Source organism: Prionailurus viverrinus, chromosome F1, assembly GCF_022837055.1.
Source record: "Prionailurus viverrinus isolate Anna chromosome F1, UM_Priviv_1.0, whole genome shotgun sequence".
In the NCBI taxonomy this organism is placed as follows: domain Eukaryota; kingdom Metazoa; phylum Chordata; class Mammalia; order Carnivora; family Felidae; genus Prionailurus; species Prionailurus viverrinus.
The window spans coordinates 39,200,516-39,223,877 of record NC_062577.1 but is presented as its reverse complement, the minus strand read 5'-3'; the positions used below and the strand labels follow the sequence as shown (position 1 = coordinate 39,223,877).

At 47.4% G+C, this 23,362-nt stretch overlaps 2 protein-coding genes across 3 annotated transcripts; both read left to right on the top strand.

The window, feature by feature from the left end:
- The first annotated feature begins 264 nt into the window (after window positions 1-264).
- LOC125155679 (NADH-cytochrome b5 reductase 1) lies at window positions 265-5,621 on the top strand. The gene is made up of 9 exons (XM_047841187.1): window positions 265-368; window positions 679-828; window positions 947-1,019; window positions 1,469-1,575; window positions 1,794-1,923; window positions 2,616-2,699; window positions 3,788-3,873; window positions 4,345-4,444; window positions 4,793-5,621. Exons 1-9 carry the CDS (start codon window positions 354-356, stop codon window positions 4,963-4,965), a joined length of 918 nt encoding a protein of 305 aa, XP_047697143.1. The 5' UTR covers window positions 265-353; the 3' UTR covers window positions 4,966-5,621.
- A 2,902-nt stretch (window positions 5,622-8,523) lies between these two features.
- On the top strand, window positions 8,524-23,115 carry ADIPOR1 (adiponectin receptor 1). Of its 2 annotated transcripts, none has more exons than XM_047840942.1 (8): window positions 8,524-8,708; window positions 14,887-15,122; window positions 16,797-16,913; window positions 17,934-18,105; window positions 18,580-18,766; window positions 20,043-20,230; window positions 21,732-21,925; window positions 22,239-23,115. In XM_047840942.1, exons 2-8 carry the CDS (start codon window positions 14,982-14,984, stop codon window positions 22,365-22,367), a joined length of 1,128 nt encoding a protein of 375 aa, XP_047696898.1. In that variant the 5' UTR covers window positions 8,524-8,708; window positions 14,887-14,981; the 3' UTR covers window positions 22,368-23,115. The 2 variants fall into 2 exon arrangements, with proteins under 2 accessions (XP_047696898.1, XP_047696899.1); XM_047840943.1 differs by lacking the exon at window positions 8,524-8,708 and adding an exon at window positions 8,748-9,123.
- Window positions 23,116-23,362: the final 247 nt, after the last annotated feature.

The window sequence follows — 23,362 nt, the reverse complement described above, 5'->3', positions numbered from 1 at the left end:
TAGTTCTACATTTGACAGGACTCCCCTCTTGTTCGGGGTAAGCGGATCGAAGTGGCGGGAATAGGAGGCTGGGGAGGGGAAGGAGGGCTGGAGCTGCGGTCTTCAAGGATCTTGGGTCAGTCCGGAGGTTCCTGGGGCCCTTAGCCACCAAGTCTGAGAGCAAAGGGGTGGGGCGCAGAGCCACTCAGCCCGCCAGCCCCACCCTCGCCAGGCCCCGCCTCCTGCCCGCCCCGCCTCCTGCCCGCCCCGCCTCCTGCCCGCCCCGCCTCCTGCCCGCCCCGCCTCCTGCCCGCCCCGCGGCGCATTGTGGGATCCGTCCGCGGGCCTGGCGGTGGAGGACGAGGTGCACGGTCATGGGCTTCCAACCGGTGAGACCCTTGCTCCGCGTCCTGCACCAGGGGACTCCGCCCCATCTCGTTCTGGACACTCAGCTCCGGACCTGGGGCTCTCGCCGCCGACCCCGCTCCGCAGGGCTCTACACCTGCCCTGGAATCCGGGGTCCCGGTACCGCACAGTCGGGCTTGGGACCCTTCCCCGGTTACCTTTCTGGCCGTGAAAGGCTCTCTCGCTGGAGCTCGGGAAAGCCATCCCTGGGGCGGCTGGTCATATGGGACAGTCACCACCCACTCCCCGGCTTCTTCCCCAGCATGATGGTCACGCTGCCTTCTCTACCCACAGAGCCCAGTCCTGCTGGCCTCCCTGGGGGTGGGGCTGCTGACTGTGCTTGGCCTGGCTCTGGGCTCGTACTTGGTTCGAAAGTCCCGCCGGCCAAAGGTCACTCTCCTGGACCCCAATGAGAAGTACCTGCTGCGACTGCTAGACAAGACGGTAAGTTGTAGAGGAAAGCCCGGGTAGAGGAGGGACCATCCACTGTGGTTGGGATGCCCCAAAGCACTTTGCAGCACCAGACCTGCCTGGTGAAACGTGTGTGTCGTCCATCCTCCAGACTGTGAGCCACAACACCAAGAGGTTCCGCTTTGCCCTGCCCACCGCCCACCACGTTCTGGGGCTGCCTGTGGGTAAGGAAAGTGTGGAGTGGGCTCCTTTCCCTGGTATCCTAAGAGGGTGATTCCCCTTCCCTACCCAGCTTGGATTGGCGAGGTATCACTGACCACTGGGCCCCTTCAGGGTGTGGCTTCTGTGCCCCTAGACATCGTTGACACTCACTAGTTCTTCCTCCTCCCTGCAGGATTTGTTTGTATTTCCCCCTGAGCAAAATTTATTTTTTCCTCATTGCCCAGACCCTCAATTCTCCTGCTACTGCTAAGGTCCTGGCAGTAGTTGACAAGCGTTTCTCCAATGGGGGCTTCTGAGGGCCCTAAGGGGCCCTCCCTGCCTGCTATCTCATTGGAACCACTCTAGGAAGCAAGACATCCTTGTTCTCAAAACTCCTTGAGTATTTTGAAAGGTGACAGGAAGGCTACACGTCCACCAGCAGCCCTTATGTAGCTCTACACATGGTCCCCAGGCAAACATGTCTACCTCTCTGCCCGGATCGATGGCAGCCTGGTCATCAGGCCATATACTCCTGTCACCAGTGACGAGGACCAAGGCTACGTGGATCTTGTCATTAAGGTAAGTGGGTAGGAAGGAACCCCAGGAGCACCTTATCCCTCTCTTTCTGGAATTTGTAAACTTCCAAGATTTGTTTGATAGCAGGAGACATGTGTCCTTAGGGCATATGAAGAAAGTATGTAGACTGGGGACGATAGCACATGCGTAGTTCCTGCTGTAGCTTCAGCTCAGAAGCCAGTGACATTCCAGATAAAGTGTTTTCCATTCTGTCTTACCAGGTGTACCTGAAGGGTGTGCACCCCAAATTTCCTGAGGGAGGGAAGATGTCTCAGTACCTAAACAGCCTGAAGATTGGGGATGTGGTGGAATTTCGAGGGCCAAGTGGTTTGCTCACTTACACTGGGAAAGGTAACGGCCCCTCTTCTCCCTGAGCCTATCTCCCACTTCTCCAGTACGTGTAGTCCACTTGGCACACTGTGGCCGTGCTTGTGCATGTATGTGAGTACGTGGGCAAGGGCCAGACCTGCCCTTTAAACATAGCGCTGATATTTTGGAAAGGCATATTTCTCAGTTCCGTTTGCCACAGGGATCGGCTCCCTACCCACTGGAGCTCACCAGCCATGACTGCTGTGGAGATGCCAAAAGCAAACCTATGTCTCTCTTTCCCTCCCCCGAACGCTTCTCAAGTTGAGCAGTTTAGATAGCCAGACATAGCTTTCATCCCTGCCCATGGGAACAGCTGTGTGCATTAGCAAGCCTCTGGAGCTGCTCTGTGCCACTTGGGAAAATAGATTCACACCTGGCCCCATGCCTGTCTCCCTCACCAGGGAGTGACGGTCTGCCAGAGGCAGCTAATGACTCACTGTGTGGCCCTAAACTGACTGGTACTTAATAATATGGGACGGATAGTCCTGGCCCCATTGTCCCTCAAGTGTATCATTGTCAAGGCTGGCTCAACTCAAACCTCCACCCAAGCTCCAGGATCAGATTTCATTGCAGCTGCTAAACCGGCCTGGGACACATCTTCAGTTCTATATTTGTTTTCTTAGTCCCCCATATTGACTTTTTTCTTCCACCCCTCTCTTAACTTGACTTTTCAGGGAATTTTAGCATTCAGCCCAACAAAAAATCTCCGCCAGAACCCCAAGTGGCGAAGAAACTGGGAATGATTGCCGGCGGAACAGGTGTATATCACTTGAGGGGCCATTCTCTCCCACCATTATTGGTTGTTGCCATGAAAACGCCCAAGTGACCCTCAGAAGGTTTGGTAATCATAGCCAAGCTGTTAGTCGGGGGATTCCTGGTGATGCTTAGAACTCCCTGATATCTGGAAAACAAAATCATAATCAGGTAGAAACCAAAAAATAAATAAATAAGGAATTTTTTTTTTTTAACTAATAGAATGAGAGAAATAAATCATGTGGGTTCTCCTAAGACCTCAAATGGAATGAATCTAATAATTTTTAGGTGAGAATGGAGAAGCAGCTAGAAATAGGATAGGCAAGAAGGAAGAGAAAGAACAAACAGTGAACATTTCTAAATATTAGACACTATGCTAGTCACTTTATGTGTGTATCTATGAAGTAGATATTAGTCTTCCCCTCTTACAGATGAAAAAAATAGAGGTTGCGAGAAGTTGAAGGGTTTCCACAGGGTAAACAGTAATGACCAGAGGTAGGGTTAGTTTCTAACTCTGTCCACTTCCAAAGCACGTGCACTTAACCCTCAAGTCCAGTGTTCCAGAACCCTCATCACTGAATCAGTAGGTACTTACAGTTATCTGTGACATTTGAGTCCAAGCCTCCAACAGACTTTCAGAGGAAGGGTCTTAGATTGGTTCCTTAGAAGGATTTCAACCGTATGATCTTATTTTTTTTTTTAATATATGAAATTTATTGTCAAATTGGTTTCCATACAACACCCAGTGCTCATCCCAAAAGATGCCCTCTTCAATGCCCATCACCTCCCCTCCCCTCCCTCCCACCCCCATCAACCCTCCGTTTGTTAACTGTATGATCTTATGTGAATATGGAGCATGACCACAGTGCACCTACCAGACATGATGTTGAGTGTGGGGTCAAGGGGATCTCTGTCCAGGAATGTCAGTGCTCCAGGACACAGGAGAGGATTCGAGGATCGGGATACTAAAGGAAAAATGGAGCGGGGTGGTGAATGGGTAGAAAGAATTAAGATGAGTGGTTGGTCAGCTCAGGAGCTGGGACAGGGGAGGGTCTGCGGCCATCCTGTCTCATGGTGGGCTGCCTTTTTGCAGGAATCACCCCAATGCTGCAGCTGATTCGGGCCATCCTGAAGGACCCTGAAGATCCGACCCAGTGCTCTCTGCTTTTTGCCAACCAGGTTGGTTTACTTTTCTCACACCTGGGTCCTTAAAGCTCTTGTGCAGGCAGCCTGAGAGATGCGGCGCCGGCAGGCAGAGCTAGTCCAGAGCCTGTTGTAGCCTTTGTCCAAGGTCCCCCCTGCAAGGTAGAGGACCCTCTACTACCGCAAGGAGGACAGAGCATGGGGCCAAATTCCTTCCCTGGCCCCCAAGGAAACATGAAAAGGACACATTTAAGGAACCGAGTCCTAAGCCTAAAAAGTTGCTCCTTGGGTTTCCTTTGTGAAATATTTCATCTTTATTCCTCCATACTGTGTAAATAAAGGCCGTTCCCCTCTCTTTGCCTCACGCTAACTCTCTAAAAGCCCTGATTATTCCCTAGAACTTTGGCTCTCTAATTTTGTCCCGGTTGGAAAGTTGTCAGAGCGGCGAACTTTTTGTACATGGGCCTCATGAGGCTCCTAGAATCTTTGCTTCCCCGTTCATTTCAGACTGAAAAGGACATAATCTTGCGGGACGAGCTGGAGGAACTGCAGGCCCGATATCCCAGTCGCTTTAAGCTCTGGTTCACTCTGGATCACCCCCCAGAAGGTACCCTCCCCGTTCCTGGACACCTCCAAATCAGGGCCTTCCCGCACTGGGGGTTCTGATTTCAGTGAAACAAACCCTCCCTGGTACTGCCACACTCCCAAGTGTGAGTGCAACAGACATGGTGATCTCCTGGGCCCTTTCCTTCTGGTTCCTGTTTTCCGGGTGGGTGGCAGGCATGGCTGTGAAGCTGAAGCAGGCTGAGTCTCCCCGTCTAGCTGCTGCTACAACTTGAGACCTTCTCTGGAGGCTCTCCGGGGCTCCCCCTCCTCCCCGCCTCATGGTACTCCGCCCTTTGTCAGCTCGGGTCTGGTCTGGAATGTCTGCTCTCTCTTCTCCTCTATACTGCAGATTGGGCCTACAGCAAGGGGTTTGTGACTGCTGACATGATCCGGGAACACCTGCCCGCCCCAGGGGATGGTGTGCTGCTGCTGCTCTGCGGGCCACCCCCCATGGTGCAGCTGGCCTGCCATCCCAACTTGGACAAACTGGGCTACTCACAAAAGATGCGATTCACCTACTGAGCTTCCTGCTCCGTGGGCCTGTGTCCCTGGTCCTGTTCCTTGCAACTGTCCTCAGCCAGTACTCAAGTGCTATAAGCCCTAGGTTCCTTTCCTGGCAGTGTCAGCCTTTTTGTCTTACTCTGGAGCTGAAATCTGGAGGATACCTGCAGGAATGACATCCTTGTAGCCATGGAAGAGGGCTAAAGCTGAGTCGTTCCCTGAAAGAGCCCCCCAAATCTCCCTGTGATAGAAGGTCCAGGTCAGGCCCGTGGAGACATCTCTTCCATGGGTCAGAAAGAAGGAAGCATGTACCTTCGCTGCTTGTACTGACTAGTTCCTTGATAGCATCACACTCTGTGTCTGTGATGAAAGGAACAATCTATGTAATGGGTTTTACTTAATATTCGGTGCTTAACCCACAGCAGATTCTGTGTGTGTGTTAGTGAGCGCAAGTTGAGCAGCCTCACAGAGGTGGTCTCCTCAAGATTGGAGGAAAGGAGAAAATGATTTCTTCAGACATCAGAGAAGGGAATCTGAAATATGTATTTGTGTGTCTGTCTTTCCCAGCCCCTGCCCAGGCTGGAAGGAAATGGCTACCCACAGTCTAAGACTGCTGCTTGTGGCAGAGACCTCTGGCTATGTAAATAAATGGGGCTAAGGCTCCCGTGTTAAACCTACAGGGTTGTTGTGTCTGGGGTCCTTGTTCCTAAGGCTTTTCATGTCTGCGAATCTGGGGAGGAAGGATTTCCCAGCACAGAATTCCTCCCAGGTCTTCCAGAGAACCTTTGAGCAGTGGTACCATGTGCTGAAATTTGACCTGGCCACACACTCAGTGATCGCTTAACAGCTGTCTCAGCAGAGGCAGGAGCTCAACTTCTCCCCGGAGGCTCCTAAGGGAGGGGGAGGAGAACCGAAGTTAGAGGGGATGCTTTTTGAGCCCAGGTATGATCACAGTGGTCCCTTGGTTTGGCCACTCTTTCCCTCCTTTCTCTTGGCCCTCCCTTCGCCAAACTTACCCTTCAGGGTACCTGGCAAACAAATGAAAGTATTGTCTTTCTGTTTGGATGAGCAGCTTTTCCCCTTTAAAAAGTAACCTGATATCACCAGCCCCAGCCAGACTTGTTGGTGCCTGGATAGGCTTGGCCACCCCCAGGCCCATCTGTCCTAACTGCCCTTCTCCTCTGCTCTGACAATCCACCCACTTCTCCCAGATTTGGACTAGGGCAGCTTCTTCCGATCTTCTTTGTTAGTCCCATTGGAATAGAACAATGAAATGGCCTCAAGAAGAAGGTCGGCACTGCTTCTCTGCATGGAACTATGTGTTGCTTTCCCTGGGGCCCCAAAAGAAAGGCTTGTGGGACCCCCAGAATTCACCCCTCCATATAGCAGAGTTGTCAATAAATTGTTACGAGTATTCCATCAAACATTTCTCGATCAACTCGTATGTGTATGCCACTGTTCTCTGCGAGATACACCTGGCCACCTCACCTCCAAAAAGAAAGATCTTGCACAGGGATTAATTATTAGGCTCAAATAGTGAAGCAGTGCAGCAAAGAGCATTTCCCACACAGAAGCTCACCATTTCTTGTCTTACATGGGTTTCTGCCTCATTCACTCGACATACAAACAGGATGTACTCTAAGGACCTGCCACCTTCTAAGCACTGTGCTCGTTCCTGAGGACACAATTATGACCAACATTGGTCTTCAATCCCCAAAGAACTCGGTCTAGAGTAAGATAGGCAAGTGATAAACAATTATAACACTGTGTGCAGTGTGATTAATAGCAGAGATACAAGGTGCAGATGGGAAGGTTTTGGAAAAGATTCAGAGAAGAAAGACATTTTTGAGTTAGCCATGTAACAGATACTGTGCAAAGTACTCGTCTATATAATTTAATCCTTATGATAATCCTGTGAGTCTAAGATTAAGGATTTGCCAAAAGTCAAAGTCGGTCAGTGGCTGGCAGAGCCAGAATGTGAACCTAGGATTGTCTCAGTCCAAAGGCAAACCCAGAACTGAGCATTGTAAATTGCTTGGATCTTGCAGCAGAGAATGGGGGGGAAGGGCAATCTAGCAGAAGGATCAGCATTTGAAAAAGGCTGGAGGAATGAAAGAGAAGTTCACATTTGGAGAACTAGAAGTTCTTTGAGGCCTAAATGCCAGAAGGAAAATAGAGGAGGAAGAGTTCTGAGAGTAGGTGAGAGCCAGCTGAGAAAGGCCTTTGTAACACTACCAGGAAGAGATTTAAAACTCAATGCTGTGGGGACGGCTGGCTCTGGACTTCAGCTCAGCTCCTGGTCTCATGATTGGTGGTATCAAGCCCCTTGTCAGGCTCTGTGCTGAGAGCATGGAGCCTGCTTTGGATTCTCTCTCCCTCAAAAATAAATAAACTTAAAAAAAATCCTGTGAACAACGGAAGTTTCTGAGGTTTTATACAGTGGGCAACACATAGCTAACATTCATGAAGCATTCACCTTTTGCCAGGAATCACACTAAGAGCCTCCATAAATTATCTTGTTTAATCCTATCCAAGAGCCAGTGACATAGCACTATGTTTTTAAGATTTTTTTTTTTTTAAGTAATCTCTACAGCCAATGTGGGGCTTGAACTCACAACCCAGAGATCAAGAGTTGTGTGCTCCACTGACTGAGCCAGCCAGGCGCCCCTGAAATAGCACTATTTTATTGCCATTTTCCAGATGAGATCATTCTTATTTGGAGGGGTTCAGTAACATTCTAAAGATCATAAGCTGGTCAGGGCCCGAAACTTGGTTCTATCCGACTCCTGAGCCCATGCCTTTACCAGCACTGAAAGATTTCATCCCACTGGCTTTAGGCATCCATGTAAGGTTATAATAAATTACCTTCTCTCTCAGCATCTAGAATAGCACCAGCTATGTACTATCCTTGGGAGAATTGAAAGAACTGACTTACAGTTCCTCAAAATTTCTGCGTTCTGTGATTCAGATGAGGGCTGCACCATCCAATAGTCTCCCGACAAGCATTCTGGTGCCACCACTCTGGCTGCGATATGAGAACACGGAGCTGGAGCAGGGAGCCGTCAAGCAAGACTATTTAGAAACAATTCCGCTGTTTCCAAACAGAAATAACTAACCAAAATTAAGTCCAGCCCAGTGCTAGCACATGATAAGCGCTTCAATAAATATTTGTGGATTGGAGGGAGGGACCATGAAATTGAAGAAGGAATTAAGTGTTTTCGGAAATAAAATGACTGGCATTGGTAACAGATGAAGTGGAGGGACTTTCCCAATTTAGTGAACAAGGTGCACGGTAGGGAATTTGGCATTCCTTCGCAGGGCTCGGTCTAATTCCCTGAAATTCCTTCTCTATCGCGTGCTCCAGTTAGTGACTTGGAGGTGTGGTCCTTTTAGAGGAGGAGTTCACGATTGGAGCGGAGCGAGGGGGCGGGGCCTGCCGCGGGAAACAGGGCCTCGCAGGTGGGGCCTGCCGCGTAGGGGGCGGGGCCAGGTCGGATGGGGCGGCACCCCGCGAGCGGGAGGCGTGGCCGAGGGGACCGGGCCTGTGATTGGAACTGCGGGAGGAATGCCTGTCAGGAGGAGGAGGGAGCACCCGAGAGGAGGTGACGCGGCCACGGAGGTGACGCCGAGTGGTCGCGCGCCCCTTCCGGCGCGGGGAAGGCGCTGAAGATCCGGGGCCGCTCGGCCGCAGGCCGCCTCCAGCGCCGCGGGATGTAGCGCCGGGGATCGCGGCCCCCAGCAGAGCCCGCCTGCCGGCCGTGGCCGTAAGTTCCCCCCGGCTGCTGCGGCGAGCGGGTGTGCGGGGATCGGCCGCAGCTCAGGAACCCCCGGGAGCCTCGGCGCAGGCCTGAGGCTGGGACAGCCCTTGGGACTGACTTGCCCAGAAGCCCCAAGGGTCTCGAGACCCCCACCCAGGAGCCGGCCGCGCCTCCCGGCTACTCTGCGGTCGGGGTTGTAAACATTTCCGGCCCCTCCCACTTCGCGCCGCCTCCGAGGCGGCCTCCACTACAATTTAAGGGCGGGTGGGCTGCTCGTCCTCCGACTTTCTCCCGACTGCCACAGTGCTGGTGAGTGCCGAGTCTTCCCAGCCCCGGTGGGAGGTCGAGACGTCTGGATTCCGGCCCTGTATCGAGACGGGCCAGGCCAGAGCTAAGCCGGCTCCCAAGGCCGCTGCGCCAGGCAAGTGGGGAGTGGGGGGTGCGGGCTTGGGTCGCAGAACCACCTCTCTCAGCCTTTGGTGGCAGGGGCAGCCCCCAGGGTCCTCGACCACAAGTCCTTGGCAGATCGAACCGTAACAGTGTCCCCACCTCGACTTGGGAGAGAAAGGGAGATTAGTGGACAATTTACCTTTATTTAAGGTAATCCTAAGAGCTGAAATGTGAGCAAAATCCAAACTGGGGGAAAACGGAATTTTATTATCTCAGAAATCTCACATCGATGTATGCCATCTCATGTTTGAGATTTTAGGTCTTCAAAGCTTTGGTTTTAAGGTAGACCTCCACAGAATATACCTAATTGCCGAGTAGAATCTGAAAGCCTTCTGTTCTCAGTGGCCAAAAAATTTACATGATTCTGAAGGGATTTAAAAAATAAATGACCACTCTGCCTATCACTAGGCTCGCCATTGCGAATGGGTAAAGTGTACCACCTTAAGTAGGCTTTTAGGCTATCTTCAGTTTTTTCAGTCTGGCCTCATTTTGCCTTTGGAAGATTCCCTTATAGAAAAATGGATTATTCACTGCCCTGGGCACTATGTTCTTTCAAGCCTGCTTTGGTTCATACCAGGTGTGCTTCTGGAATGGCCACTAGTCCCATCTTTACCTATCAAGATACTTCCTTAAAATCTTCCACAAAACCTTTCCTGATCGTTCCAACTAAAGTTGAACTTTTCTTCTGAACTTCTCCTCCAGCATTTACTGACGTTTGGCCTTGTAGAAAACAAAAATTATTGCCCCCTCTCAAAATAGAGGTCAGCAACCATGTTAGGCCTCTAATGCTCCTTTGCCTTATCTCTGTAGCCACAGTGCCATGAACATTGTAAATAATCAATAGATATTATCAGATGGAGAAAGAATAGAGTTTGTGCTTCTTTCTAGGCCAGTTAAGTTCGTTCTCTGTTTGCCTAGGAAATGTCCTTTGACTCCTATACTATAAAGCCACACTGAAACTCTTTAACACTCTTGCTATATTATCCTGTCCCATCTACCTGTAATCACACTGGTGAACTAAACAGTCATCCTTAAACCCAGAAGCTTTATTAATTATGGTGTTTGTTTTTGTTTGTTTTTTTCCTAGTACGGATACTCATCAAAGTCATTACATTTTTCCCTTAATGTCCGTTTATCTCTAATGTTGCCCACCGGAGTTTGTTCCTCTCACTGTGCTCAAAGTTAATCCCCTTTTCCTGTTCAGAAACGTTGGCATGATTAATGTTTATAAAGTTTGTAGTTATCTTAGATTGAAAGGATCCTTGAACGTGCCCTGTAGGCAAACCAGTTCCGACTGATTGACTTTTAGGCATGCATCTAGGTTGGGGCTTCTGAGGTACACCTTGTAAAGTGACTGCTGTGATGTATAACTGTATCGACCATGTATCTGAAAGCCAGGTATTCAAAACAGGGACTGGCATACAACTCCATAAGCCTGTGTACTTTTTTTTTTTTTTTTTTTTTTTTTTTTGTCATGGCATTTGAAAAAGGTTCTCTGTCTCTGTTTGGGATCAAAAAGACTCCTTCTGTTGGGCTAGCTGGAGAAGAGCTACAAAAGAAGTTAGATTGTGATGTTCCACTTCAGACTCTAAGTCAGTGACACTTAGCATCCCGTGAGAAAGCCAAGGCACCATTACTGCAATTTGGTGATTTTCAAACATAGGCCTTGGTCTTGACTCATTTTTCCCCCAGCAGTTGTGAAACCACCTCTAACAGAGGCGTGCATCGAGAAGATGGCTGTGTTCTTTGACTTGACCGCTAGACTAATCTTGCTTTAGAACAATAGAGTCGGGCAGACATAGATAGAGCCTACCCATGCCTAGCCACAGAATTTCTAAGGGTCCGGGGACTCTAGATTAAAAATTCCCAGAAGAAGCTTTATGCCTTTGACTCCAGGGAAGGAGGGAAACTGGTTCACAGAACTGGCTCACAGAATAAACGTCTCCAGCAACTGTGAGGGATACAAACTGTAGCTAGAACTGGCCGGTGATTAAGAATCAGTTCTTTCCCAAGTGTGGCACAGGATTATCTTATTTATAGGAGCACAAACACCTCCCTGCCTCCACAGCTTTATTCTCTAATATCATAGGTTTATCCAGTTGGAAGGCTTAGTGGTAAAGATTTTATTAGCTTGAATTGACGAAATCCCATCAAAAATGCACTCAGTGGAGTTAGGCCCAGTTATAATTTGCTATATTGGGTGTGGCGAGTTTGAGGGGAAATGTATTTCCTCTAAAATACATAAGGATGTAGAAAGCTGGCAGAAAGCTGAAGTATATTTGATGCTCCTGAGTGTTCTCAGAATCAGTCCTGAGACCTTAAGGGTTTGTGCTGGTTTTATACAATAGAGACAAAAACACTTGCTTGTAACCATCCCCAGTTGTTCGTGAGTGGTCACCCTATCAGAAGTTATATTTCCAGGTCCTAGTGTTATTTGCTCTCCTCTCTTGCCAGACCTCCGATCCCTATCTCTCCCTTTCCTGTCTCTGTGTTGCTACAGTTTACAAGACCAAACCGGACAATGGACTTTGCTCACTATGATGATGTGATCTCCATTGACCTCCATTGTATGTACTTTACATGATGCATGATGCCGTATCTTGTATGATGAGTTGCAGCTGATGGCTGGTTTGTGAGTTAACTAGGATGTCTGTTATGTTTAGTGACTCGGGGCCTAGAAGACAACGCTGAGGGGAGGTGTAGGAGCTAGTGACAGAGGAGCTAGAGGGAAATCAGAAGAATTAACAGAGAGTGATTTGGACTGAAAGCGAAAAGACTAATGATGGCCAAGAGACAGAGATCATCCTAGGAGAACATTAGACTTGAGGGTATAAAACTTTGCAGATCAAATGAGAAAATGAATATCAAGCTGGAGTCTGCATTGGGTCTCTCACCCTAACTGCCCAACTTAAACGTTTGCCTATGTTATTCTCATTGCCTCAAGTGAAATAGTTACACAGCATTTGAAATAACTGAATTTAGTGTGTGGCCATCCTAGGTTATGTGTTCTCTCCCTCCACTGCCCTCCTGGAACAGTGAAATTGTATCGCTGATTTTGTACATGTCACAAATGACCTTGTGCCATCTGATTAAAGGCTCTTTGAAGACACTTGTTCAACTGGGTATTTTGCACAGTACCTTAGAATACCTTAGGGTGCTAGTGCTAAATATATTTGTTAAATATTCAGTGAATATTGTATTCATATTCAGTGAATATGTATTGGCTTACTCTGAGGAAAAGGAGAAAGCCCCACAAGCACAAGAAAAAGTACATAAACCCTTAGCTAATGACAAGAAGCTAATAAGTCATATGCTTGCCAACTAGAATGCTGCCCTATTCATTCATTCATTTTGAAATACTGTATAGGTTCTGACCAAAATCAAGGGTACATATCACAGAACCTGAATATTTTCTTTATTCATTTATTCATTCATTTATTTATTTATTTATTCTTGGTGGCCTGCCTCTAAAGTGCTGGTAGCAGTGTTTTAAGCTAAGTGTATTCCCCTATTCAGACCTCTCCAAAGGGCCCAAAACTTTTTTTTTCCTCTTGTATAAATTATTTCTGAGGAAAGCTGTTTATTCACTCTGAGGAAATATGTTTTGCGGTCAACCTATTGAAAAAGATTTCCCAGTGTTTCTTATGTGGATTGCCTATTTCCTGAGGTTTTCAGGGGCCTTCGGTTTCCTGTTCACCTTGGGCTCAGTTGTTGGCTATGGCTGCGGGCTGGCGTCTGTCTTGTCAGAATCTTGCGCATTTCATGGAAGAAAAACTGTCTATGTGTTGACACCATATAAAGGTCTGCTGTACAGTGAGTTACTGTTTGCTCTCTTGAACTCGACTTGCCTGTCGCTGTCAGCTGTGCTTGTGAGTTGAGCATAGCATGACTTTTGAAACCTGAGGACTGCCCTCATCTGACTACATATATCCAATTGTAATCCCCGAGAAGGAACTGTAATCGGTCTTGGATGAAAAGAGAACTGGTACAGATATCAAAGATGTTTAAAAACACACACCATACACACACACACACACACACACACACACACACACACACACACAGACGGGATTTAAATAAAAACTTGAAACAAAAAAAAGATATCAAAGATGCTTATATAGTGAACAGCGGTGGGAGATAGATACAGTGTCTCTCTCACAAGCAGTGGTGATTACTGCCTATTATAAAAGGGTTGGATCCCCTAAGCTTAAATTTCCTCTCTGGTAGTGCAGCCCACTCCCTGTGCAGGTATTGTTTGGCCCTGTGGTTATTGGGTTTGGATAACCAGTGCATAAAAATGCCAATATGCTGGTCATTACTATTGCTAGGAGTAATAAACTCCTTTGTTGTGGGGGGAGGGGTTCGACTAGTAATTTACAAGATGACAGACATCTTTGGGCACTTTTCCTCTCTTTTTCGATATCATTTTCATATTTTCATCTCCCTGAGGCCTGATTGAAAGACTACTCCCTGAAGTCCAACTCAGGAGAACCTCAAGTGTTTGAAGTTTTTCCTAGAAAACTGAGTTCTAGGTTTCTCTGGTTAAGGATTTGTGTGCCTGTCTCTAGTTTCTGAAAGACTAATTTGAGTGGCGCTTAGATGATGAGCAGTGGTGGTGGGGACAAGCTCTTGCTGAGCCGGTTGTTTGGTATGTGTGTGGCAAAGGGCAAGGCTGGGGCTGCCTCCTTGTCTTCAACTTCCTGCTTCCAGGTAAGTTATTGCTTGCTTTAAGGAGAGATTGTGATGAAAGCTTGTTATACAAACGTTGAACCCAGGCTATAATCCTACAATGGCATTAGTAGACATCGCAGAGAAATTAACCCCCGGGCCTCTAGCTCTCAACCAAGTTCCTTCTGCATGCAAGGCACGTTTGTCAGAGCATTTGTAGATAAAGCCCAACTGAGTTCAGTTGGCATTTAATTTATTTCTACGGCTCGGGTGGTCTTGAAGTATAGATGACCCTTGAACAACACAGAGGTTAGGGGCACTGACCCCTGCACAGTTGAAAATCCACATAATAACTTTTGACTTCCCCACAAGTTAACTACTAATAGCCTACTGTTGACCAGAAGTCTTACCAATAATATAAACAGTTGATTAACACATATTTTGTATGTTATATGTAGTATATGCTGTATTCTTGCGATATAGTAAGCTGGAAAAAAGAAAATGATAGTAAGACAATCATGAGGAAGAGAAAATATATTTACATTCACATTACTGTACACATATGTACTGAGGAAAATCTGCATATAAGTGGACCCATGCAGTTCAAACCCGTGTTGTTCAAGGGCCAACTGTAATTACAGCCAGGGGCTGGCTTCGTATTTTTGCTCCTCATTCTCAGAACCAAGTGTTTCTTGGGCAGAATAGCTTTGGGAATGGTCGGCTAGACTCTCCTCACTAAATGGGCTCCACACTTGTGGGAGGGGGTTGCAGGTGAGTAGCTGATTTTCTTGGTGACAGTTTGGTACCATAACCACAGATCCTTTGAAGACAAGCAACCAGATGTTACATTTTCAACCTTATCTGTCAGATTAGTGAAGTTCTGAGTAAAGACTAATATTAAAGAGGGAGAACAAGGAATGGATTTGAATTTAGCAGTGAACTGGCCTTCGGAATTGGAGACAGGATGTGCGTGGATTAGCTGTGTCTTACTCGGTGTCGACTCGCGGATACGAAACTGTAAGAGGAATCAATTCTCAATACCCTTCATGTTTGTGTTTGCTTTTAGTGTTTACCACCACAGGGAGATCTCTGCCCCCCTGGGGCTGAGAGACCCCAACCTATCCCCAAGCTGAAGCTGCAGGGGATTGAGGTACCAGCCAGATGTCTTCTCACAAAGGATCTGTGGTGGCACAGGGCAATGGGGCTCCTGCCAGTAACAGGGAAACGGACACGGTGGAGCTGGCTGAACTGGGACCCCTGCTAGAAGAGAAGGGCAAACGGGTCATTGCCAACCCAACCAAAGTAAGTTGTCGTCCCAGGAGTCATTCTTTTGATCAGAACCTCTCATTAGGCCTGTGTCAGTCTCCACTGTTTTACGATCTCCCCTCTCTCCCCAAAGGCGGAACCCTAGCACCCTGGGAGTATCTCTATCCCAGTCCTTATCATACTGTATTATCCGTATCTTTTTTTTCTTTATTATTTTTTTAATGTTTATTTATTTTTGAGAGAGACAGAGACAGAATGCGAGTGGGTTGGGGCAGAGAGAGAGGGAGGCACAGAATCTGAAGCAGGCTCCAGGCTCCGAGCTGTCAGCACAGAGCCCGATGCGGGGCTCGAACCCACGAACCGTGAGATCATGACCTGAGCCAAAGTCGGACGCCCAACCGACTGAGCCACCCAGGTGCCCCACTCCTCCTTCATTCTTAATGTTACCCATCACATCCACCTACGAGCCACTACAAAAGAGGAAGGGGGAAGGGGGCGCCTGGGTGGCTCAGTCGGTTAAGCGTCCGATTCTTGATTTCGGCTCAGGTCGTGATCTCACAGTGGTGAGTTCAAGCCCCACATAGGGCTCTGCGCTGACCACGCGGAGCCTGCTTGGGATTCTCTATCTCCTTCTCTCTCTGCCCCTCCCTTGCTCGCTCTCTTGCTCACTACTCTCAAAAATGGGTAAGGGGAAAAAGGAGAAGGGCCCACCCTTTCTGGAAGTACCTCACAACACTTCCATTTACAGCCCATAGGCCAGAACTTAGTTACATCATTCTATTCAGCTGCACTGGACTTTAGACCTCTTCACTCGGCCTGAGTAAAATCACAGTAATATTGCCACCCTGCGTAAAACCAAGGACCTTTTTACTGAGGAAGAGAGAGAGAATGGACATTGGGGTAGGCAAACAGGAATCTACATCACAAAGTTTAAGAGGGACCATTTGTTTCCCAGGGCCCATCAACAGGAGAGAGAAAGAGAATAGCCCAGAGAAGGAGCTGAACCTCCAGGCTTTCCATCTCCATGGTTTGGAGCCTTGGGACTGAGAGAAAAGTCTCTCTCCCTGATAGGGGAGTGCTCACCCGTGTGCAAGTTTTATGTCAAGGTTCCTTGGGGTACGGGACTCAGTGCTGCTGCTTTCTACAGAACCAAGTTTGGAGGCCCTGATACCTCTGGGAGCTGCTAGGAATACAAAGTTTCCGTCATGATATAATCCCCAGAGTCAGTGCACAGGGAACTAGGAACAGATTTAAATTGTTAAGGGAATCTCTGCAACTCTGTCTTTTCCATTGTTTTGAGAATTCAGTGGTCTGGAATAGAGAAACATTTGGGAAATGGGGGACAGTTGAGAACCACTGTCCAAGAGGTAAGGATGGGCTGTCCCGACCTAAAGAACAGGTAGGACTGACGTGCCAATCCGATATCGCTTTGATGTCAGCCCCCGTCAGTCTGTCTCCTGCCTGCTGAATTGAGCATCCACCCTAGCCTGTACCAAGTATGAATAAAGCTTGAACTGTAGTGTTATAAACTCACTGTCATGTTCTTAGAGAAAAAAGCCGCAAGGCCCTATGTATAGGAGAGAAGCTAGGCAGAAAGCGTTCAACTTGGGTTTCTCTGGATCTTTCTGATCTGGAATGGCACCATTTATGAGATGACTCTTAGGATTGTTTTTTGGGGTTTTGGGTTTTTTTTTTTTTTTTCCCCTACAGGCTGAAGAAGAGCAAGCATGCCCAGTGCCCCAGGAAGAGGAGGAGGAAGTGCGGGTACTGACACTTCCCCTGCAAGCCCACCATGCCATGGAGAAGATGGAGGAGTTTGTGTATAAGGTACAGCCCGCTGGGTTCTGTTCTGGAAGGAGAAGGACGGCAGGCTTCCTGGGGATGCTCCCAGCTGGCAAACGTGCATTGGATCGAAGAACTTTTATGCCTGAATCTGTATTGCCTACCATGTTAGACGTTGTTCAAAATATATTCTAAAACAGAAGTTCTTAGCTTCTTTTTTTTTTTTTTTTTTTTTTTTTGGCCATGGATCCCTTTGGCAGTCATCAGAATTTTTTAATTTTTAAAACTTAAAATTTTCATGTGGGCCTCCTTTATGAACACATTAAATATGCATTCATGGAAAATGATAACGTATTTTATTTAAATTTATAATTTCTAAGCGGTGAAGAATAACAATATTTTGGTATCTGCAAAGCTAATGTATGAAAATATCTATGATTTCTGTGGGTGACAGTCAAAAGGTCTAGAACTACTGGGCTTTGTTGTTCACATTTATAATTGAAAGAAACGTTAGATTTCAGTTAGAGGTGAGTGAAAATAAAAATAATTTCTTCCCATCCAAATTTCCATCCACTCCCTGGATTCTGTCCATTGTCCATGTGCCCTGGGTTAAGAATCACTGCTCTAAAAAGACACACTCTCAACCTAGGGAGGACTTAGAATCTACTGGGGGGAAAGGATCGAGCAGGGGTCAACCAGAATCCCCTGGAGTAGAGGAGCAGAGGAGGGCAAAAAAAGTATGTTTTTTGAAACCATATATTTCATTTCTATTTCTTTGTTTTCACTCACTGTATTAATTTTGAAATTTTAAAGATTGAGATACGCTTAATCTAAAGCACATCCAGATAAACTAACAGAACGAAGAACAAAGGCGTTAACAAAAATTGGTCGAGATACACAGTACTGTGATAGCCTCATTGACACTCTGTCTTGGCTGATTCCCTGTTACCTAGGACCACCCAAAGCATGCTGGACATTCTCCTAGACTGGCTGTCCTTCACCCCTTGTGCCTGGGAAGACTGGCCTCCTTTGGGACCCTTCTTAGAGAGTGTGTATGTATTCCAGGTCTGGGAGGGACGCTGGAGGGTCATCCCATATGACGTACTCCCCGACTGGCTGAAGGACAATGACTACCTGCTACATGGCCACAGACCGCCGATGCCCTCCTTCCGGGCTTGCTTCAAGAGCATTTTCCGCATCCATACAGAAACTGGCAACATCTGGACCCATCTGCTTGGTGAGTGATCTGGGTGGGGGAAATACCCATTGTTTTTGTCTTCTCAAATCTCAAGGGATTGTATAGCCTTTGTCCATGGGTAGGAAAAAGGGCAAAGCTATTCTGATGGATTGATCCTCGATCATGATCTCTGAGACGAGAGGACGAAGGCCTAGAACCCGGAAAAGAAATTAGAACTAGATGTTCTCATGTGATCCCTGGCAGAACTGTCCTCGATGGAGGCAGACCCTTCGAGTTCATAAATTCCTGCTGTCAAAACAAAATGCTGGTATTTCCAAAAAAAAAAAAAAAAAAAAAATGCTCTTTTAGTCAGGGTTTCTACGACTGTTGCCATTTTCTCCTGAAATTTTAGACTGCGGTTCCCACAGCTCAACCCTTGTAGCTTTAGTACTGATTTAATGCCATCAACTGTCAAAAGTGCACGTACTCTCTTTTTCCTTAGGCTTTTTTTTTTTTTTCTTTTCCCTCCTACAGGTTTTGTGCTGTTTCTCTTTTTGGGAATCTTGACCATGCTCAGACCAAATATGTACTTCATGGCCCCTCTACAGGAGAAGGTGGTTTTTGGGATGTTCTTTCTGGGTGCAGTGCTCTGTCTCAGCTTCTCCTGGCTCTTTCACACCGTCTATTGTCATTCAGAGAAAGTCTCTCGGACTTTTTCCAAGTGAGTTGAAAGAACGTCAGGAGGGAAAGACCACGTGCGCCTGTCAACGTCTTGTGACTGGAGGGCTGACTGGGTAGTGGAAACGCCAATAACTCCCGAAGTTTCCCTGATTGACGGGCCAGGGGAAAGGCTTTCTATTTTGTGGGCATAGTAGGGTGGTACAGTTTTTCTCTTAAATCCTTCATGGAAAAATGCCCCACAGCCTCCGCAACTGATAGAACCCGAGTGTGGAACATATTTTTTACCGTGCAGCGCTGTCCTTTTGTAAACTTGGGGTGCCAGTGGACTGCTCTTCGAGCATGTGCCCAGGACTATCTGGCCTTCCTGTTGGCCCGGCAGGGTGTGGCAGTGTTCCATGCTTCATTCTGCCAGCGTTCCTACCCACCAGTCAAGTTAAGCTTATCTGTGCTGCCCAGGCACTCTGGCAGCCCCAGATGCCCCTCATCTAATGCTTTTCATATTCCCCCACGCTGCGCCCGGAGTTCTGTTTGTTGTTTTTGTGTTTTTAATTTTTTTTCAATGTTTATTCATTTTTGAGAGACAGAGAGAGACAGAGCGTGAGCGGGGGAAAGGCAGAGAGAGAGGGAGACACAGAATCCCAAGCAGGCTCCGGGCTCTGAGCTGTCAGCACAGAGCCCGCGACACGGGGCTCGAACTCACGAACCCCCGAGATCATGACCTGAGCCGAAGTTGGACCCTCAACCGACTGAGCCACCCAGGCGCCCCCCGGAGTTCTGTTTATTTGCTTGGTGGTGGTGGTGGTTTTGGTTGTGATGGTGGGTTGTTTTGTTTTTCCTGTAACACTGGTAACAGGAATACATTTTTATCGTTAAAAAAGTCGACTAAGTCAAAACAGTACCTCTTAAGAATGCTCCCACTTTAAGGGTTTTGTTTTAGGAACTCAACTTAATCAGAACTGAAGGGAGGGCATTCAGAGCCCTTTGTGAATGGAAAGCTGGGAATCAGGGAATCGTGACAGAACTCCTAAATCGAAGGATCCACTAGGGGGAGATATGGCTGCCCACAACTGAGGGAAGGGATTGATCAGGGGTTCGCAGAAACTTTTCCATTGCAAAACAGACGTGCTTGACCTGGTGGGTGTTTGGATCCAGGATATAGGATCGTATGGGAAATGTATGTATGGGATTGTATGGGAAATGAGGGAGACAGAATGGTCAGATCTGGGAGCAGGTGAACAGAAAGAACAAGTTAAACAAGCCATAGGATGTCTTCCTTTCTCCCACTGATTCATTTCATTTTTGTGGCTCTTTTTTAGACTGGATTATTCAGGGATTGCTCTACTGATTATGGGGAGCTTTGTCCCCTGGCTCTATTACTCCTTCTACTGCTCCCCACAGCCACGGCTCATCTACCTCTCCATCGTCTGTGTCCTGGGCATCTCTGCCATCATTGTGGCACAGTGGGACCGGTTTGCCACTCCTAAGCACCGGCAGACAAGAGCAGGTGGGTAGGAAGCCCTAGTGTAAACCTCATTTGTATTTGGGCCTTGGGCCCTAATAGGCTCAACCCTGGGCCCTGTGGTTTGCAGTTTGGGGAGCCCAGCTGAACCCGGACTTGTGTTTAACTTTCAAAACACCGTGGATTTTCAAAGTTCAGTTCTCCCCCATGTTTCAGACTATTTCAGGGGCATGCTAGCTAACAGGACACCTGGTCACCAAGTTGATCAATCCACTGCAAGTATAAAAATGACTACTCTTTTTTTTTTTTTTTTAATTTTTTTTTTTTCAACGTTTATTTATTTTTGGGACAGAGAGAGACAGAGCATGAACGGGGGAGGGGCAGAGAGAGAGGGGAGACACAGAATCGGAAACAGGCTCCAGGCTCTGAGCCATCAGCCCAGAGCCCGACGCGGGGCTCGAACTCACGGACCGCGAGATCGTGACCTGGCTGAAGTCGGACACTTAACCGACTGCACCACCCAGGCGCCCCAAAAATGACTACTCTTAAATTTGGTTTCAGAAAGCTAAAAGATGCACACAGCATGGTCATTTTAATGACCTGAGTCCTAAGCACTCAAACCCAGGGATTAAAATTCAAACACCTGGAGTTATTTTTCCTAAGGGAATGGAAGACTGGGTTTGGTGAACGAAAAAGTACCTTGAGCGTAAACACTGGTCACAACGTCTGTAGCAGCCATCAGCATACACATCTTTGTGTTGGCTCATCTGGACCCCCCTTTTAAGCTTTATTCTGGAAGCAACACACAAGTTGCCGCTAGTCTTTAGGCCCTTTGGACTTCATGTCTGCTGTGTTTTAACCTTCAGTTAAAAGAATAAGTTAAAGAAGTTAAAGAATAAGGCACCGTGCTTTAACAAGGGCATCCACAGAAACGCAGAAGGTCGTCCCTGCCCTCCAGTTATGTTTAGCGTGGTGGTGTGGAGACAAACACCCATTCTTCCCTTCCTCTTAACCTACTCGTGTGTCCCTGCAGCCTTGACAACTTCCGATCTGGGCGTGTCTGTCTACCCAGGAGGTCAGAGTTCTGTTACTTAAATCTTTTATGATCTTAATGGAAAACGTGCCCAACTTCCCTCTGACTTGCAAGCCATCTGCCTGAAGCCTTGCCATTTAGGCTCTGTGTCTGAGTCAGCCATCAGAGGGCTTTGATAGATATGGCCTTTGCTCTCTCTCACTCTCTCCCCCCACCCTTTTTTTTTTTTTTTTTTTTTTTGGCAAGGCTTGACATTTCTTAACAAATAGTAAAGAACGGGGGATAGTTGCTCTTGGTGCTCCTTACAAGGTAATAGCGATGTTAGCACTTACACAGCCTTCTTCCCATTCTGGATATTGACGAAATGTCTGCTGTTATCCATCAAGGGGCTCAATTTCCTAAACATGGAGGACAGGTAATTGTCATACACATCTGAATTCCGGAGAAAGACAACAGTGCCTTCCGTGTAGTGGATGCTTCCTTGCTTGACAGTCGTCTCTCTGCTTTATTCAGGGGTGTTCCTGGGACTTGGCTTGAGCGGTGTTGTGCCCACCATGCACTTTACTATTGCTGAGGGCTTTGTCAAGGCCACCACAGTGGGCCAGATGGGCTGGTTCTTCCTCATGGCTGTGATGTACATCACCGGAGCTGGCCTTTATGCTGCTCGAATTCCTGAGCGCTTCTTTCCTGGAAAATTTGACATATGGGTAAGAGATGACTCTTCCAGAAGGGCCTGTGATGGTGAGTGAGAGCAGCCACAGTGAAAGGTCTGAGTAAATGGCGGTGAGAGACACGGAGATCGGGTAGTGTTTGGGGGTGCATATATTTACGTGGCAGGGAAATAACCAAGGTTACCATTTTGACATATCGCCGATAAGATTTTTAAAATTTTTCTGCAACGCAAATACCACTTTTATGATACAAAAAAAAATGTTTTCAAGGAGGAGACTGCTTTCTGCTACTTACGTCTAATCTCTCCTTGCCACTGTCCTAAAGGCTCTTCTCTTGTTACGCTTGCAGTTCCAGTCTCATCAGATTTTCCACGTCCTGGTGGTGGCAGCAGCCTTTGTCCACTTCTACGGGGTCTCCAACCTTCAAGAATTCCGTTACGGCCTGGAGGGGGGCTGTACTGATGACTCCCTTCTCTGAGCCTTCCCACCTGAGGGGTGGAGGAGGAACTTCCCAAGTGCTTTTAAAAATAACTTCTTTGTTGATGTGAGAGGAAGAGTCTGAGTTGTCTGTTTCTAGAAGAAACCTCGTAGAGAATTCAGTACCAACCAAGCTTCAGCCCACTTTCACACCCACTGGGCAACAGACTCTCCATTTCCCTAGCTGAGGAGGGTAGGGATGGTCCGACTCAGACATGCCCCGCCTCAGCAGTCCCCCTCGTTGGCAAAGCAACTACCGTCCCCTCACAGAGACAGGACTTCGAAGCTCATGTTGAGATTTTACCCCTCCTCCAGCCATTTTGGGAAAAAATGATGGACTGGGACTCTTCAGAAATCCTGTTTCTGGAGGAAAATGTCCCTTCCTTACCCCCACCCTTACTTTGTAACCTGGCTTATAACAGGCCATCCATTTTTGTAGCACACTTTTCAAAAACAATTAGAACCTGGTCCCATCTTTCTAGGGCCTGGATCTGCTTTTACAGCAGGAAGAACACAGCCACCAACTTTTACATAGCCCGGCTAATCATGGAAGTGTGTCCAGGCTTCGAGTAACTTGACTTTTAATTTTGTTTTTTTCTTGGCAGAGTAATGTAAAATTAAAATGGGGAAAGATATTTAATATTTAATACTAAGCTTTAAAAAGAAACCTGCTATCATTGCTATGTATCTTGATGCAAAGACTATGATGATAATAAAAGAAAGTACCGAAGACATTTGGCATTCAAAGATCTGACATGTGTGGTCTCAACTATTTGTACACAACTCCAAAGGATGAAAACCAGTTAAATAGTTTCAGATTCTGCTGAGATACAAATGTGAATCACAGGCAATTGATTGACAGGCACCTGCGACCCAATGAATGAGTCTAATTGGATTCCTAGCATCAGCTCGTCAATACAGCTTTATTTTTTTTCTACTTACCACACGGAAATTTCACTACAGAGTTTGGTTTGCTGTAGTAGTGTTCAATGATTA